The 18301-nt window shown below is 54.5% G+C and overlaps 2 protein-coding genes across 21 annotated transcripts; one reads left to right on the forward strand and one right to left on the reverse strand.

The window, feature by feature from the left end:
- Positions 1 to 9145, forward strand: Rundc3a (RUN domain containing 3A). 17 transcript variants are annotated; one of them, XM_087572316.1, is made up of 11 exons: positions 1 to 363; positions 4110 to 4225; positions 4575 to 4723; positions 4875 to 4960; positions 5703 to 5792; positions 5891 to 5971; positions 6123 to 6288; positions 6395 to 6552; positions 7152 to 7313; positions 7411 to 7517; positions 7920 to 9145. In XM_087572316.1, exons 1-11 carry the CDS (start codon positions 257 to 259, stop codon positions 7937 to 7939), a joined length of 1242 nt encoding a protein of 413 aa, XP_087428442.1. In that variant the 5' UTR covers positions 1 to 256; the 3' UTR covers positions 7940 to 9145.
- Positions 9146 to 9871: 726 nt separating this feature from the next.
- Positions 9872 to 14833, reverse strand: Slc25a39 (solute carrier family 25, member 39). Of its 4 annotated transcripts, none has more exons than XM_087573213.1 (12): positions 14450 to 14833; positions 13286 to 13385; positions 13106 to 13165; positions 12939 to 12983; positions 12589 to 12722; positions 11893 to 11960; positions 11649 to 11773; positions 11174 to 11347; positions 10766 to 10875; positions 10509 to 10590; positions 10349 to 10429; positions 9872 to 10245 (listed from the first exon to the last, which is right to left on the reverse strand). In XM_087573213.1, the coding sequence occupies exons 2-12, from the start codon at positions 13368 to 13370 to the stop codon at positions 10130 to 10132; spliced, it is 1080 nt and encodes a 359-aa protein (XP_087429339.1). In that variant the 5' UTR covers positions 13371 to 13385; positions 14450 to 14833; the 3' UTR covers positions 9872 to 10129. The 4 variants fall into 4 exon arrangements, with proteins under 4 accessions (XP_087429339.1, XP_087429337.1, XP_087429338.1 ...); XM_087573211.1 differs by lacking the exon at positions 14450 to 14833 and adding an exon at positions 13984 to 14233; XM_087573212.1 differs by lacking the exon at positions 14450 to 14833 and adding an exon at positions 13545 to 14233.
- Positions 14834 to 18301: the final 3468 nt, after the last annotated feature.

Raw genomic sequence — 18301 nt, forward strand, 5'->3', positions numbered from 1 at the left:
GGGCGACTGGGGGAGGGGGTGACGAGCCCCGGCTCAGCACCTCGGAGAGCTCCCTCCCCGGCCTTGTTTTGCTCCGGAATCGCTGCTGGGGGAGGGAGCGAAGGGGCCGGCCCTAGGTGTCCAGGCCGAGGGATGGCAGTGAAGAGGACGAAGGGCCCCCGGGGGCAGAGGGCCCAGGCGTGATCCTGCGAGGGGGGCCGGGGCGCCGGGTGGGGTGGGGGGCAGCGGGCGGCGGCAGTAGTGGCCGCACATCTGGATGGAAGCGAGCTTTGTCCAGACCACCATGGCTCTGGGGCTGCCCTCCAAGAAAGCATCTTCCCGCAACGTGATCGTGGAGCGCAGGAACCTGATCACCGTGTGCAGGTGGGCGCCGCTAGCGGTCGGGGTGGGGTGGGATGGTGAGAGTGATTGGAACCGGCTAAGAAATCTAAGGGTTGAGCATGCCCATGAGGATGCTCTGCAGCCGCTGAGAAAAGGCAGGGCAGCAAGGGTTAGAAGGAACGCGCTCTCTATCCTTCCCGGGTCCGGAACCCGGAGGCAGGCTGAAATGTCGGTCCTTATTCTTCTTGGCTAAGCCAGGCCTATGTCTGGCCTGGGGTTTGGGGGGGATGAAGAGAGTTTAATTGGCACTGCAGTTTCCTGTGAGAACCAGGAAGTGACATTGTGTATGAGTGGGGGAGGAGGGAGGATGGCTGGCTCTCTTCCTGGCAGTGGGGGCAGGGTGGGCAGAGGGGACTCAATGGGGTTGGGGGGTGGATGTCCTCCAAGTCCCCTCTTGCCACCTCTGCCAGCATGGCCTCTTGGAGCTTTCCTGAGAGACTTTCCTATGCTCGACCCTAAAGCAAGGATGGTGTTTCTGGGTAGCAGCAGCCAGTGACAGCACCAATTGTGCACAAAGGCCCTGAACCCATCCAATGAAGAAGGTGAGGGTACTCATTACCTTGTTCTAGGAAGGCAGAAGCTGAGGCTCTGAGTCCAAGTGACGATTGGGAGCCCAGATCCCTAAATCCCTGAGGGTGGGGCGGTTGCAGGGCTAGGAAAATTCTCTTTCTTGGACACCAGGAAGTAACCCTTCTCACTTCGAGCCTTCAGTGACTCACCCTCCCTGCCCTGCCCTGAGGCCCGAAAGCCACCAGCTATGCAGGCTCTCTCCCAAACCCCCACCTGTCCTTGCTGCTCCCTCTGGGATCTCCACGCCAGCTGCCTTCTCCACCTGCAGCCTCCATGTTCAGCGGGGTGCTGCGTCTTGGCTCATAGTACTCCCGGGCTCAAGACTGAGTTGTCCTTTCTTGCCAGCCCCACTTCCCTGAACATAAACCTCAGGCCTGCTCCTTCTCCTGGAAATCATGCCCACCTGATGCCCAGTCTCCCGTTACCCAGTGTTCCTTTGGATTCTGAACATGTACCGAGCCATGTTGCCTCTGTGTCAGAGCATCCCTTTCCCTGTGTCTCGAAAGTGCTGTGCACATCCCCCTGTAAGAAGGTGGCTCCAATGTGCGTCTGTGACACAAGCACAGATGCCATCCCTGCCTTTCGTACTCCAAACCTGCCTGTGTGGTTTCTGCCCTTGGAACTACAGAGTCCTAGGATCGAGTTTTTGCTTCAGTATTTATCTGGGCAACACCGGGGCAGTCTCCTAGTCATGCTCTGAGCCTTTGGTGTTTTTTCTTAGGTTTTATATCTTAGGTGTAAAAGCCACACCAAAGAATGGGTCATGGTGTGTCACATTAGATACTAGCCAGTGCCTGGCACACAGAAACATCTCAATGACACCCTTCTGGCCCCTCTCTTGACAATCTAGGTGCATCTTTTTCTCTTGCCTGCCAGGAGAACTGTGTAGGAAAAGGAGAAAAAGCCACTCGACCTGAGTCGGAGAAAGAGAGGTTCAAGGGACTTAGAGGTAGCTCAGAGTGGGGAACAAGGAATAGTTTAGGGGCTTGGGGATATGACAAATTCTCCAAATCCTGAGGGACCCTGCTACCTCATTATTGTCACGTGGTTCTCCTCCAGCTTCCAGCAGCTCCCTTTAGCAGGCTGAGGGCTCCCCTGGGCCCTGGCCTCCCTGTCTCCATGGTAACCCCAGCAGCTATCCTCCTCCTAACCAGGACCACACCATGGGGTTCCTAGAGGCTCGGAGCAGCTCTCCACTCCCCCCTAGGACAGACAGCAGATGGTTGCCAAGCTGACCAAGCCCCAGGCCTCTACTGAAGTCTGACCCAGATGACCACAGATCGGTGGTGTGCAAAACAAAGCCCAGTTGCTGGCCAGGCCAGCCTTGCCTCCTCACCTGGCCTGTGCCCAGTAATCAATACACTCTCACCTTCTCCCACCCTTCTCTGGGATCTGAACTAAAGTGGAATGGGGCAAGTGCTAATATTTCTATTTTCACCCAAGGAAAAAGGCTTTGAATCCAGCAGCCTGCTTCCCCCTAGCACAGTCTAACACTGACCGATCTGGTCTCAGGCTCCATCCTCTGGTAACCCCAAAGGAAGGTGATGGGGAGGGGGTTCCTGGTTGTGCTGTTTTCTTGGGAGCCTTAGTAACTAGTGCTTAATGACTGGAGGCTTCTAAAGTAGAGGTCAGAGGTCACTCAGCTCCTCAGTAATTGTTTGTATGTTTAATTTTTTTTTTAAAGGCAGGGTCTATTGTAGTCCTGGCTGTCCCCTAATACACTGTGTAGAGCAAGCAGTCCTGGAACTTACAAATCCTCCTGCCTCTGCCTCCTGAGTGTTGGGATCAGATAAGGCATGTGCCGCCATGCCTGGCTAGTACTCTCTTCTTTAATATTATTTATTTATTTATCTGTTTATTTAACCGTGTGTACATGTGCCACCGTGTGAGTACGGAAGTCACAGGACAGCTGACTGGAATGGGCTCTCTCCTTCCACCATGTAGGTCTTGGGATTGAACTCTGGTCAATGGGCGGAGGGGCATGTGCCTTTATCCACTGAGCCAGCGCACTGGCCAAGCCTCGGGAATTAGAACAGCCACTGGGAAGCTGTAAAACAGAGCAGAAAGAGCCAAGGGTGGAGAATGGGCCAAAATGCTTGCCTCGTCCCAAGTTAAATGACTGGTCAGTCTGTCTCAGAGCCTAGGGGGCAGGTTGTCATGAGAGGACCTATCTCCAGGGGCTGTGGTGAGGACATATATGTGAAATATAGTTCTGGGCACCCTGCACAGCTTGGTTAAACATGGATAGAAAAAAAGGACAGACCCAAGTCCCTCCTGTATCCCAGGGCACCCGGCTCCTGCTGTCTCCCGAAGCAGAGCGGTAATGAGATGTTAGGAGGCTCACATCCTCTCCCTGTTCCGCTCCACTGCATAGGTGGCAAATGGAGACTCTAGCTCGAGGACGATAGAGGATGCAGAGAGCAGTGAGGGCTGCTTGGCTCCAACCCCTTGGCTTCGCCTGCCTCCTTTGGCTATCTTCCTTCCTGAGAAACCAGTGTCTGGGTCCCCAGATCCCTTCCAGGGACCCACACCCTGCCTTGTGCCCCCACACTCCAGGCTCCACACTGCCTCGCTCTGGGGCAGCTGGTGTGTGGGTGGCTGAAAAGAGGGGGGAGGAGGGAGGTCCCAGGTCTGAGTGTCCACCTGGTCACGAATGCCTGCCTACATTCCTGGGTGTGGCTCATACATTGTGGTACAGGTGAGCCCCCCACCCGCAGAGAGAGGAAAGCTCCTGCCAACAATATCGAAAGACTATTTGGGGGCATGGATTCACACTGGCTTCTGACTCCTGGTTGAGCGTCAATTCACACGTTTGAAAAATGCCACTCGGAAGGGTGGCAGGGACAAAGCATCTAGGGACTGTCCCCTAGCTCTTGCTCTCTTTTCTACATTTCGTCTTACCCTCTCTCATACCTTGTCCCCAGAGCTTCCTTTGTCTGGCCACCATGTCTTCTGCATCACTTTGCTAGTCAGCCCCCTACCCGCCACCCTCCGTCTCCTCCCATCTAGCCTGGAACCTTCTTCAGTCTAGATCCACCCCCCACCCCCCGCCATTACACCCAAGCCCTTCATGACCTCTTCTCTGCCTTTTACTCTGACACCCTTCCTCCACCACCCCATCTGACCCTCCCTTCCCCCTCCCCTCCCCCCCAACCCAGGTTCTCTGTGAAAACCTTGCTAGAGAAGTACACAGCAGAACCCATCGATGATTCATCCGAGGAGTTTGTTAACTTCGCAGCCATTTTAGAGCAGATCCTCAGCCACCGATTTAAAGGTAGGCCCCTCACCTACCCCTTCCAACCCTAGCCTGTGGCTTCCACCAACCATCCCGCCCCAATATCCTGTATGATATTCTAGACCCCATCCCTGGTCCAGGGCCCCATTCTAGACCCTACAGAGAGACTAAAGCATGGTGTTGGGAGTTTGGGGAGAGGGTCATGTGCTCACAGCACTCCGTCGCCTTGCATGCAGCTCTCCCTCTCTGCTGGTAAGCCTGCTGCTTAGGCTGGGGGTGGCAGGACACGTGTGTATGTTGGCTCGAGCTCATGCATGCAAGTGCTCTGTGACGTGGACCTTTTCCAAACTCCCCGGTATCGCTGAGTCCCCTCCCTGCCCTGGCTCAGCTTGTGCCCCAGCAGGTCCAGTGAGCTGGTTCAGCTCAGATGGGCAACGGGGCTTCTGGGACTATATCCGGCTGGCCTGCAGCAAAGTGCCCAACAACTGCGTAAGCAGCATCGAGAACATGGAGAACATCAGCACAGCTCGAGCCAAGGTGAGGGGCCATGACGGGGTCCGCACACCTGACCCCTGCTCTGGATATAGGGGTCCAGTCCTTACCCTTTGCCCAAAGCACTCAGAATGTGGACCACACCAGAGGGACAATAGGTTCCTCTGGGACAATTAAAGGTGATCGTGCTTTTCAGGGCCGGGCGTGGATCCGGGTGGCTCTGATGGAGAAGCGTATGTCAGAATACATCACTACAGCTCTTCGGGACAACCGAACTACCAGGTCAGACCTCTCAGACAGTCGTATGCATATGCATTGCCTAAGGTGCAGATCCCCATAGCAAACGTCAATACCTGGACTACAAGTTCCAGCATGCAATGATAACTGGCTTCCCCCAGATGACATGGTAACTGGACTACAGAGGCCTCAGTAACAGGCCATTTTACTTGGCTTTATGCCATGACCTACCACACATATCCCTGCCAGCTCTGCAAACAAAGGCAGTCACTCTGTTCTTGGGTACCAGTGTGCAGAGCGTCAGTGCTTAGAGTGGGGTTTGCTGAGAAGTTGGGTCCTGAGGATCAGAGATCCCAGGGCAGAATGTGCTAGTGTGTGTGTGGGGGGGGGTTGTGGTGGAAGGTATTGGGGGTCTCCCCCCATTTGACTTTTTTTATACTACATTCTATTCCTAGAGTAAGGTCTCTTTTGAGGGCCTCACTTACTGTGTGACAAGCACTAAGACTAAGACCTGCTCCCTGCTTTAAAGGATTGAGGTGACCCAGTGCTTTGATAGGGGTTGCTTAGCCCAGGGAACAGAAAAGTTTTTGTTTTTGTTTTTTTTTTTTTGGTCAGGAAACAGGCACCGTGATCGGGGCGGGGTCAGGTACCAGTCAGTGACAGTCCAAGGAGGTGCTGAGCTGGAAGGAGTCTCCTTCCTCCATGAAAGTCTGTAATAAATACGCCAGGCAGAGAAACCCTGGGTAGGGGGAGGCTCCCTGGAGTCTCAGCTTTCTTCTCTCCGCAGACGGTTCTATGACTCCGGAGCCATCATGCTGCGAGAGGAAGCCACTGTCCTCACAGGGATGCTGATCGGACTCAGCGCTATCGACTTCAGGTGGGGTCTGCTTGGCGGTGGTGAAGGGGACTTTCTCACCCACAACTGTCCATCGCCCCTCATTCCCTCCCCCCACCTCTGTGGCTCTTCTGCCCCAGCTTCTGTCTAAAGGGCGAAGTTCTGGACGGGAAGACGCCGGTGGTCATCGATTACACACCCTACCTAAAATTCACCCAAAGGTGAGCAGCCCGGTTATTGCGGTGGGTGAGGAGATGGGTACCGGAAGGGCGCTGAGTGTCATCCTGGTGTCACTGCCCAAGGGTCGGAGTTGGGGTGCTAGTGGGGCGAGGCGGGGCGGAGCCGGCCCCACCCACTGCTCCCGCTCCTAAGCTACGACTACCTGACGGATGAGGAGGAGAGGCACAGTGCAGAGAGCAGCACCAGCGAGGACAACTCACCAGAACACCCCTACCTGCCCCTCGTCGCCGATGAAGACAGTTGGTACAACAAGTGGCACAAGATGGAACAGAAGTTTCGCATTGTCTACGCTCAGAAGGTGCGCGGGGCGAGGCGCGGGGAGCTGGGCGCTGTGGGGGCAGGGCCTGGGCTGGGACCCCAGCCGGGACCCCTTTGGGTGTCCGGGCTGAGCCGGCGCCCCGCAGGGATACCTGGAGGAGCTGGTGCGTCTGCGGGAGTCGCAGCTGAAGGACCTGGAGGCGGAGAACCGGCGGCTGCAGCTGCAGCTGGAGGAGGCAGCGGCACAAAATCAGCGTGAGAAGCGGGAGCTGGAAGGAGTGATCCTGGAGCTGCAGGAGCAGCTGTGAGCCCGCCTCCCGCCCTGACCCCTGTGAACCCCAACATGACTCCATTGGATGGGATCATGAGGACATCCAATTCGCATCAGCCCACTCTTCCCATCCCCTTTCCCAAGATCCTGTGGTGGCCAAACATTACCTGCCCCCCACCTTAAAACCTGGCAGCTTCCAATACCCATCAGCTAGCGACACCAACCATTCCTCACAGGACCTAAGCAGGCTTGTTTTATTGTGCACCATCCCCATTGTACAGACCTCTGATAGGCATCACCCAGTGACACCCCCTCCCCCAACCTGGAACATTACCTCCCCGAACCTGACCCAGCTAGCTAGCACAAACCCCACCCCTTCAAGAACACCCACCCTTTCTACTCTCCTCCCGACAACATCCCAACTGATTTCTAAACACTCCATCACTAATCCTGGCCACCTTACTAAGGAGCAGAACTTGTGAGCCTCTTACCTCAGAGATCCTAGTGCCATAATTCCAGACATGTGCCACCCTCCCTGAGCAGCATATATCCCCATTTTTTTTACCACTCAAATTTCCTTTCTAAACCCTGGCCCCCACCTTTGCTGAGACTTGCTTCCCTCTCCCAGCCAGGCCTGATCCCCCTCCCCCTCCCAGGACAGGTCTGATCCCCGGTGACCATGCCCCCCTGGCCCAGGGTTCCAAGGAGCTCACCACAGCCCTGGTCAACCAGTGGCCCTCCCTGAGCACACTCAGTAGACCGGAGGGTGCCAGCAACTCCAAGCTATTTCGGAGGTAAGCCTCAGCCGAATGCTGTCCCCACATCCCAGTCCCAGGAAGCAGGGCCTGGAGCTGTGGGTAACTCCCCACACCCTTTCCTGTTTTGCTATAGACACAGCTTCATGAGTACGGAGCCCCTGTCTGCAGAGGCCAGCCTGAGCTCAGACTCCCAGCGCCTGGGTGAGGGCAAGAGGGACGAGGAACCCTGGGGCCCCATCGGTGAGCACACCCTGCCCACACACTTCAGAAAGTGAACAGGCCCGGTAGTCAGGCCATGGCTGAACCCCTTATTCTCTCAGCCCTTCCTGTACTTATATGCCAATGAGGAGCTTGGCCTGGGGTTTCAAAAAAAAAAAAAAAGTCCCAACTTGGGCTGTACCTCTTCAACCTTTAAACTTGGTCAGCCTCTGTACTTTGCCGACCCATTATTTCCATCTGTAAATTAGAGATATTGGGAACAGGAACCTCCAGGGTGCATGTATGGAGAGGGCTCAGTGGCTTTTTACTGTCATGACATCCTCACAGGGCTACTCCCGGGATTCCTCAGCCTAGTTAGTTCTTCCCACACGCACACTGTGAACTCCTGCCTGACCAATGTTTCCCCTTCTCTTTGGCTGCCAGGAAGCTCAGAACCAAATTAGTGGCTCCCTCCGAGTGAATGCCCAGGACTTCAACGCATGCGTTTTGTGTTGACCCCCCCCCTCCACCTTGGTTACGCCCTTCCTAGTTTCCCCCCATGCCTGGACCTCCTGTCTTTTTTTTCTTTAATATATAGATATATAATTATACTGTATCAGATAACTTGACTTTGAGGCAAGGCAGGCTTTGGACATGTAACCTAACCACACTGTGTTTGTGACTCTGTGTGTGTGTGTGTGTGTGTGTGTGTGTGTGTGTGTGTGTGTCCCACCAGACTGTGAGCTCCACGCGGGCAGGGACCATGTCTTGTCCATTCTCTGTATCCCCAGAGTGTGAAACAGAGCAAATGCTCACTGTGTGCTTAATAAATGGACAAAGAGAGGCTGAACCTCAGGGGCAGACAGAGACATAAACTGATGGTTTATGACACAGTGTCTCAAGCCCTGTGCAAGGGATGTTCAATCAAGGTTTAATTAAAAATGGCTGATGCTGCAGAAGAGGCCGTGTCTCCTAGGGATGACATGAGAATAGCCCCCTTTCTGCCCACCAATGAGGACCTCCTCCCCACATACACGCAGACCGGTTGGCCCAGCCTTACCCGCCCTCTCTCCCCAGGGAAGGACCCCACGCCCTCCATGCTGGGCCTCTGCGGCTCCCTGGCCTCCATCCCCAGCTGCAAGTCCCTGGCGAGCTTCAAATCCAACGAATGCCTGGTGAGCGACAGCCCTGAGGGCAGCCCAGCACTCAGCCCCAGCTGAGGAGCAGCAAGGGCAATGCCAGCCCCACCTGCCAGGGGCCATGGACAACTGCCACCTTTTGAGTCCCCCACCCCAGGCCACCCTTCAAGAACAATACCCAGCTAGCCTCAGGTCCCAGCTAGCCTCGGGTCTCTAGGGAAAGACAACCTGAGCCTCTTTCCTGCTTCAGCTTCCTGCCAAAGAGGCAGGAGCTACATGGGGAAGTGGTGGGGCCAGGAGGGACGCCCAGGTTACAGGTCGTCAGTCCCCTGGGGAAGCCACTCCATTCCGTGGTCCTGAAGGCTGCCTGGTTCCTTCTGTTCATCTTCCACACTTGCCTCAGAAGCAGGTGGTCCAGCCCTGGCATTCCTGCTGCCCTGCCTCTGGTCTAACCCTGTGTACCCTCTGAAGTCACCCTTCCTCGGTACCTATGTGGGGAGAGATTAGGCAAATAAAAACCAGAGGACTGAAGTGGTTTCATCTGTTGGAGAATGGGGTAAGGGCTCCACAACAGGGTCTCTTGGCCAAGGTAACCACACCAGGAGCATGTGCCCTGTGGGACCACATAGGGCCATAATTCAGGGTGTGGGCTTCGGCATCTGGGTCTCCAGGTGCATTCTGGATCTGACCCCTCTAATACTTTAATCCCTAGCAGAGCCCTGAGGGTGTGCCTTAGTGGGTTCAGTGCCTGCCATGGGCCTAACCAACTTACAACTTTGGGATGGAGCCCAAAATTGTAGTTATGCCAGAGCTGGCAAGAGAACAACCCTGTCCCAATGACACCACCTTAGCATGTTCTTGGGGAGATGGCTCCTTGCTCTCACCCCAACACAGTGGGTCCCATCTGAAAGGACCTCACTACCTACCACACAGGAAACCTTTCACCCCTATCGTCTGGGTACTCCACGGTGTTTGGAAACTTGTAAGACAGGGTCTCTGGCTGGCCCAGAACTCACTAAGTAGACCTGGCAGGCCGCAGATCTGCCTGCCATCAACCCTCTGGTGCTGGGATTGAAGGTGCGTGCTACCACACCTGGAGATGCCAGCCTTCTCTGTTTTTCTGTGAAAATGCAATTTGGCTATGTAATCGCACCTGGCCTGGTACTCAAGGCGCTCCTCCTGTCTCAGCCTCCCATGTGTCTAACTAGAGACCCCAACATGTGCACACAAACCCCCAAGACACCTCAGCCACAGCAGTGCACAGAAGATCATCATCTTTAGACAGGGAACAAATGGCTGGGAATTCCGCCTGGCCCGAGCTCGCGGCTCCTCAGGGCCAAGCTATAACAAACATAAGGGACACAAAGCAGGGAATCATCAGATTTGGTCTCGGAGGTAGGGGAGGGAAACAGCAGGAATCCAAATGAGGACAGCCTGGGTGACTGGACTGGGAGGGAAGGCACTTGGCTCAGTCTCCTGTTCCCACCCGGGCAAGAGCCAGTTGCTCCTCAACCTTCAGTGGCCCAGAGGCTGCTCCTGGTTGAGCCTGTGGAAGAAGCTTTTGCCAAACTCGTAAGTGCTGATCATGATGGCGCAGGAGGGCGCAGCCTTGATGATCCTGGGGAGGAAACCTGTGGTACAAAGACAGACCACGGTTAGGGGGCCAGGCCCCTTCACATACATGACATGGACATACATCATGCATGGAGTGCATGCACACAGACAGGCACCCACCTGCAAAGAGTCCCCTGGTGCCAGATTCAGCCTGGATTCTCCGAAGCAGGAGCCAGGTGGAGTCAACTCTTGGCGGCTTCACTGCAGATGCAAGGCCCGGCTCAGTAGGACTCAGTTCCGGGCCCCGGCCTGACCGACACCCTCACTAACCCCAGCTCACCTCTCATAGCCTCCACTGCTCCCAGTGACATTTGTCGCTGTGTCTTCACGACATCGAAGGGTAGGGTAAGGGTGGCAGCCACCTGGTAAGGTGAGGAGAAGGCTCAGCTCCATTCCTAGGCCCTGAGAGGGACTAAGGCATCTCAAGGGCAGCTGAGGAAAGCAAGCAGGCTCCCTGGAAGGCCCTGCTATGTGGAGACCTTCGGGCACTCCTGTAGGACACCTGTGGTGGCCTTACCCCCAATGCAGTCAACTCACCATTCCTGAGATGCCACCAGCCACAAAGCTGATGCCAACAGATGTCTGCTCTTTCTGTCTTGGCCCATTCAGCTGGCTCTTCACCAGCTCATAGTTGAACCAGTATAGAGCTTGGGAAACAGACACACTAATTAAACCCGGGAACCAGGGAAGTGGGCTCCAGACTTCTCATCTCCCACCCACAGCTACACCATCCCAAGTGCAGGCTTGCCTGCTCTGAATCAGGCCCTCAGGACTTAGTTCAGGAAAACCTAGGCAAAACACTAGCTTCCTGCTAGATCCGTCCTTATATAATGAGGGACCCAAGGCTCAGGGAAGTGATGACTTCACAGCCATTTTAGTAACAGAGGGACTTGGTTAAACATTACCAAGAGCTCTTTAACCCAGGCCCTGACCCTGAGTGCCTACCTGAGAAGGGTACATCTCGAAGAGCTGTGGGACCCCAGCCCAGCCACAGTGAGCGCCAGCCACCCTGAGCCACTGCAGCTTGAACACAGGCAGCCAGTTCGCGGTATGACACATGCTGTGCCTGCAGCTTGGTCCGCACAAGCTCCAAGGGGCTGACCACTGTCACAGTGCCCACTAGGGAGGAGAGGGTTGGTAAGACAGTGTAAAGAGGTCAGGCCACAGACGCCAGGCATTAAAACCCAGCTCTTGCCCCACGGTCTGAGGATTTTTTTTTTTCTTTTTTCTTTTTTCTTTTTTCCGGAGCTGGGGACCGAACCCAGAGCCTTGCACTTTCTAGGCAAGCACTCTACCACTGAGCTAAATCCCCAACCCTGGTCTGAGGGTTTAATATACTCCCCCACCCCCCAGGCTAGCAGAGTCTGGGACTGGGACCCAGGAGGGACAGAGGAAGGTCAAGGGCCAGAGCTGTGCTCACTTCGGGCGAGGGCACCAGCCACCATTGGTGCGTAGAGGTCAGAGGTCAAGGACTGACCACATAGGAAGGCCTTGAGTTGGTCATAAGCAGTGAAGTAGATGGCAGTGGCTGGTACAGTCATCACCCTGGGAGAATGAAGAGGCCAGGAAAATCACTTAAAGGCTCCCAAACCTTTCAAGCACCCCATTCCCCACCCTGCCAGCGGAGTCAAGGGAAGGCAACGCCCCATGACTAGGGTACTCACAGGGTGGCTGGGAGGCCGCTCCACAGGGTCCTGGTGCCCTCATGCCTCACAATCTTCACAAAGGCATCCTGACCAAGCCAGCAGCAGCCCAGGGGAAAGAAGACAGACATGAACAAGTCTGCAATGGACTAGGCTCAGCTTTTGCCCATAGTTCTGAGTCCTGAGAAGAGCCAGTTAGCTCTACACACATGGCCCCCCATTTGGTTCTAGGTGGACTCCTAGTCACACCCTAAACCTTGAGGAGGTAGCTGGACGGTGGTGCTGCACATCTTTAGTCCCAGCACTCGAGAGGAGAAGGCAGTTGGATCTCTGGGAGTTTGAGGCCAGTGTGGTCTATTATATAGAGGAACCCTGTCTCCTGCCACCTCTGGCTGCCACCACCACCACCCACACACACATACACACAAACAAAACCCAAAACCACAAAAAGCAAAAAAAAAAAAAAAAAAATCAAACCTTAGGGAGGGCTAGGGTGCAATTCAGCAGTAAAACACCCCTAATATGCACTCAGGTATTATGTCCTGGTTTTGGTTCTCAACATCAGGACCAAAAAGCATTCTGAAGGAATGGCCTCCCAGGCAAGCCCTTCCTACACTGAATAGCCACCCCATTGGCTTTACACTGCCTACACCTACAGCCTAGCCAAATCGAGTCCCTCAGGGAAACACGGATGTGTGTCCTTGGTACAGAGCTTACCAAGGTGCCAGTGAACCGTGTAGGATCCTGAAACCAGGTGGCGCAGCGAGTACCATTTGGGCACAGGTACAGGGGCTCCAGGACACCATTGCAGTACAGGAGGCACTTCCCTGGGGACTGTAGAGTGGAGGGTGCTGGAAAGAGAACAGACATTAGGAGGAGAGGGCCTGGAGCCTTGCAGGGTGACAGGGCTGGGCCGCTATGCAGATATTCCTGTGTGGGACAGAAGGCTGGCTCATGTCATCTCAAAGTATGCACTAGTCCATGATCGTGGGGACCCCAGGTATTCTAGGGACACTCAACACTTCTTCCTTGGGCCCTCCCAGGGACCTGGGGCTCAGGGAACTCACATTTGGTGTAGGAAAGACTCCAGAATCTGGAGGGAGTTGTCAATTCTGAAACACAAGTCAGCCCTGGTGGTCAGGAATGCTGCCTCCCCCACTGGAACCCCATTTCTGGGAAATCATTATTTTGTCAGGCAGCTCCCCTCGGTCTGGTTCTAAGTTCTGGTACTTACCGCTGGCTACCGTGGGTCTCTGAGACTGAAGGCGGACCTTCACCACATCCAGGGGTGTCACTGGGGAAGGAGGTAAGTTTGAAGGTTCCTTCACCCTCTTCTTCATTAGAACCAAACTGCCTCCAACCTCAGCCCACATTAATTCCCAGCTACCCACACCCCAATCTCCCCAGGTCTTACTGAAGAGGGAGGTGACCACAGCCCCAGCTCCTGAGGCCACCATCTGCTGAAGGGGGCTAATGCCCCCAGGATCCTGATCATCCATCTTTGAGTTTCAATTCTGAAAACACACACCACAGTTAAATGGAGCTTAAGCCCATGACAAGAAAGGCTTGGGAATGGGGGAGCAAGCATGAAGTAAAATGCTCTGGGACTTCAACAACGGCACACTCATCCAGAGTTTGCCTCTATAATCTTTGAAATCTAGAAACGTGCTCACTTTGCCGAGGGGGAAACTAAGGCTCAAGGGTTGCTATGACCTTCGTGGTTACGTCATTCGTTTAGAAAGAAGCTAGAATAGCCGTTGGCCAATGGTAGTGATGGCCATTTCCTCAGCCACATGGTTATTATGCTCCTCCGGATCTCAGAGGCCAAAAGATCAAAACGCCTGAGCCCTTCCACCCAACATCTGGGCGGGCACATGAACGCCCTGGGCGAGGAGAGGTCGAGTCCGGCATCGAGAGAAACTTGTAAACAAATCTGCTGACAGAGAGGCAGGTCCATCTTCCTTCCCAAGATTGCTGGCCCTCCCCCCACACCGCCAGCCCGTGGCCAGACGGGACAGGCCGTAAGGCCTGAATGAGAGGACATTCTCTCTCTGCCTCCCCTCTCTCTTAAATACAAGCCGTGGAGACGGAAGCAGAGACCCGGTAACAAACCCTTTCACCGAGACTCGGCTGCACTCCATGCCCAGGCCCAGCAAAAAGGTTCACGGCGAGGCCCACCCCTTCCCATAGCCTCGATTCGCCTCCCAGCCGGGGACCCTCAGAGAACCCGCTTCATTCCTGGCCCGCCCACCTGGCTCTGAGCCGGTCCTTGCGCCGCGCCACGCCAGGGGCCTGGCGGGCCCATAGCGGCTCCGCGGCCGGTGCAGGGTCCGCGCGTGCCCGCTTCGCACAGCGGCCGCCTGGGAGAGCGGTGGGGCCGACTCCGCCCCCAGCAAGCTAAGCCCCGCCCCGTGGCCGACCGGCCGCGCGCACGGAGTGCAACGAGGTCCGCCCACTCGCGGCCCTCCCCCTCCCACTGGAGTCCCGCCCTTACGCCGCGGCCCCGTGGGCGGGTCCCCGCGGCCCCGCGCTCCTTGCGGCTCTCAGGTCAAGGTCGCCGCCTGGACGGCGCTTGCACCTGGCCACAGTAGCTCTCCTCTGCCCGCGCCCCGGAGGAGCGCTGCCCGGAGAGTCCAGACTTGCGATCGCTGGAACTTTCCAGACCGCGTGGGTATTGCTGCTCCGCGTCCTATAGAAGGCAGCTGCCGCGAGGGTCGGTTCTTCAAGGTCATCAGAGTGTCGGACAGCAATGGCAAACTTCTGCCCACTTAGCTCCGTGGCGGGAGTTTACAATTTATAGCGAGCGTGTTGGCAGGAATTACCATCCTCTTCATTTACGGATGATGAAACGGGGTTGCAACCCTGGAAGGCTTTAGGAACTGCAGGGCAACCCTGTTAGCCGACCTGTAACCTGGGCCAGGCATGGTGGGGCCCTGGGCCAATCAATTTACAGGACTTCTTTGGGCTGAGGACTCCGGGGACACGCAGAGCGTAGAGCAGGGAAGAAAACCCGTGTTTCGCGACAGATCTTAAAGAGTGTTAACACTTTCAAAACTTAAGAGTTGTCTTTTCTTTTCTTTTCTTTTTTTTTTTTTTTGAGACAATCTATGTATCTTGACTGGCACAGAGCCTCCAATGTAGGCCAGGATGGCCTCTACCAAAACTTTTCCTAGGTTATTACTGACGAAGGTGCCCCCATTTTACAGAAAATGGAGAGGACTCAAGTTAAAACTTTTGTCACTGCCTTCTCAGATTATGAGTGGGCTTGCACGCAGAGCTGTTTCCGCACCAGCTCAGTACCCAGTACCCCACCACCCGCCTCGCCTTTAAGACTTCCACACTAGCGCGAATTTTAGTCTAACAGGAACCGGAGCACGAGGTGGGAGCCTGCACCTTTAAGAAGAATGGGCCGCGGCTTTGACGTCACTACCTTCTCCGCCCCCCAGGCCCGGACTGGTTGCGAACGGTGCTGGAGCCGCCCAGCCAGCCCGGCCAGCACGTGGATTCCAAGGGGCCAACCATAATTTTTCCCGGAGAAAACCCTTACGGCATTTCCAGAGCTCAGAACCTCCAGTTTTAGGGGCGGAGTGAGCGCAAACGGATAGTTAGGAAAGCAGCCTATGATCTAGAGGCCTCGGCGATCGGCTGGCCCGGAGGCTGAGGCGGGAGGAGAGTCACGAGTTAAGTGTCGCCTGGGCTACACAGTAGACACTGCCTTGCCCTTCCCATTCTCCTTTCACCCTAAACCTGGCTTAAAAGCAACACAAAAGTCGTTTCATAAACCAGCGGTTAAGCGCCTGCTAAGGTCCTTTCAACCTCAAAGTTAATGGTTTACCAAGTTTCAGAACAGAAAGCTTGCTTTTCTTTTCTGTAGAGGAGAAAACTGAAGGCCCTGTGTGTAATCCCCTACCCTCCCTCCCTCTCTTGTTTATGATTTGGGGTTTGGTTTTGTTTTCTGTTTGTTTTGAAACAGCGCCTCATATAGCACAGGCTAACCCCAAACTCCATGTTTAGGCAAGGATTACCCTGAACTCCTAGATGCTGAGATTACAGGCATGAAAGACCATAGGCCAGCGGTAATTAATTCTTTCCCTACCCCTTGCCCCAAGTTCCAGTTTACAGATGAGAAAAGAGTCCCCTGAAGTAACTCAAAAGAACCTACCTGCTCTCAATGAGGTTACTGTGCCAGGGGGTGGGGCATGTGGCCATCATTCGGATGAAAAGATCCAAACAATCACTTCGCACTGACATGAGACTGCGAATGATAGCAGCAGATGGAGATGGACTAGTATCAAGGCCTGCCTGGCTAGGAACTGGAACAAGGCAAGCCCTGGGGCAGGCAGGATTGTGAAGCCTCCAGTTTGCACCCCCAAAGCCTGTGAAAACATTTATAGGTGGAGGCAGAACTTCAGTCCGATGTTGAGATCCAAGCAACACCTCTCTGTCCAAGGCCAACACTGTCACCATCTGGTGGAACCTTCCAGAGGCAAACTTCTGTCCAACCAAGTTCTTCCCCACCCTCCCAAGAGAAGTCCAAATTTCAGGCCCAGGAAGGACTGAATGTGAATTCTGACCAGTGGAACGAGGGAAGGAAGGGTGGCAGAGCCACAGCAAAATGGAGAAAAGTGGGCCGGGATCACCACGATGCTCTGTAACGTGGAGAACAGAGGCCACAATCACTTATTTTTGTTGTGTTTTGAGACAGGTTCTCACTATGTAGCTGTCCTGGGGTTCACTAAATGAGCCAGGCTGACCTTGAACTCACAGAGATCCACCCACATCATCTGTCTCCCAAGTGCTGGGATTGATCTTAAGCAACACATGCTGGGTTGCTTAGGAGCAAATGAAATCTAAATAAGTCTCAAATTGGGGACGGGGGTGGGGGGCTGGGGAGAGCAAGCATACCAGAGCCAGTGCAATGGTTGTGGTGAATCCAGGTAACTCTGGTATATTGGGGCTCACGGTCTCATTCTTAAAAAGCTGGTAAGCAACAGGAACCCTTCCTAAATGCAGTATCTTATTTTTAGAATCAGAGCTAGCATAAAGTTGCTTTTGTTTATTTTATCCTCCTTTATTTTGAGAGAGGGGAGGGGATATCAATAGATAGACTAGGCTATCCTAACGGTCACTTTGCCAACCAGGCTGGCCTTGAACTCTCAGAGGTCCATCTGCCTCTGCCTCCTGAATGCTGGAACCAAAGGCATCCTCTACCATGTCCAGCCCCAAAGGATGGCTTTGTTTTGAAATGTAAGGCACATGGTTCACCTAAGACTGTATCTCAGTGTCACACCATGCACTTAGCACTCACGAGGCCCCACAATCCACAGCTCTGCCAACCAAACAATATAATTATCCAGCTTAGCCCCACTGGCAAAAGGCCTCCCTTCCTGGCTTTTTCCTCTCCCACTTGGTGACCCAAGTAAGTATGGTGTGTGTGGTTGACTCCCCAGTGCTTCATTTGAGAGACCCTGCCTTGAATGTGGCCTGCAGAAGTAGATACCCCCATGGGGCCCTGAAGACGACCTTCCAGAACCCGCCTCTGCCTCCAGAGCACTGACTGCTAGAGGGTGGATTTCTAAGTGTCTTGTGCCAGGCAGTTTAGGGACGTAGAACTATCAGCACTCTAAAGGTCTAAACACCGACTCAGCCAAGCTACTTAACTCCTTCTGGCCAGCTGATTTCACAAGAACAAAATGACAGAGTTGTCCTTCGCCGAAGCCTGTTTGCATCAGCCAAAAATCACATTACCGAAATGCTAAGAGCATGAGGCCGGATGATCAGCCTCACCCACTGTGAAAGGGAGTCAGAGGCCTGCATCCTGATATAAAGCAATTTCTAAAGTAAAATGCTGCCGGGGAACGTGGCTCAGTAGTAGGGCGCTTGCCTAGCACATGGGGATCCATCCCTAGCATGGAAACCAGAAAGTTGAACGGCGGTAATACCAGACATCGCGCTTAGCAGGAGCAGCACCGCCCCCTAGGGGACATCTCTGAAATCTGACGCTGGCCGCGGCTTTGGGTTATCAGAAGTATGTCCTGTAGCGTGCAGAGCATTCCGACACAACATGAACTTTCAACGATAAAACCACACGTCGCTAAGTTTTCCTTCATCGGGGCCATTACAAGCATGAAAAACTTGTTCATAATTATCAGTTGTTGATGACAACTTCATCCCAACTTTTTGTGTACGATGATGTATCTGTGTGTGGGGTGAGGGGCGTGTGTGTGTGTGTGTGTGTGTGTGTGTGTGTTTGTGTGTGTGTGCGCGCGCGCGCGCGCGCGCATGCGCGGTCAGGGATCAAACAAGGATGTCGTTCCCCAACTACTGTCTACTTTTGTTTTGTTTGAAGCAAGTTATCTTACTAATCCGGAACTTGGCAGCATAGTCTAGGCTAACTAGCTGCTGATCCTCAGGGCTCTGCCTGTCTCCA

Source organism: Rattus norvegicus, chromosome 10 (genome assembly GCF_021556685.1).
Source record: "Rattus norvegicus strain SHRSP/BbbUtx chromosome 10, alternate assembly SHRSP_T2T, whole genome shotgun sequence".
NCBI classification, from domain to species: domain Eukaryota; kingdom Metazoa; phylum Chordata; class Mammalia; order Rodentia; family Muridae; genus Rattus; species Rattus norvegicus.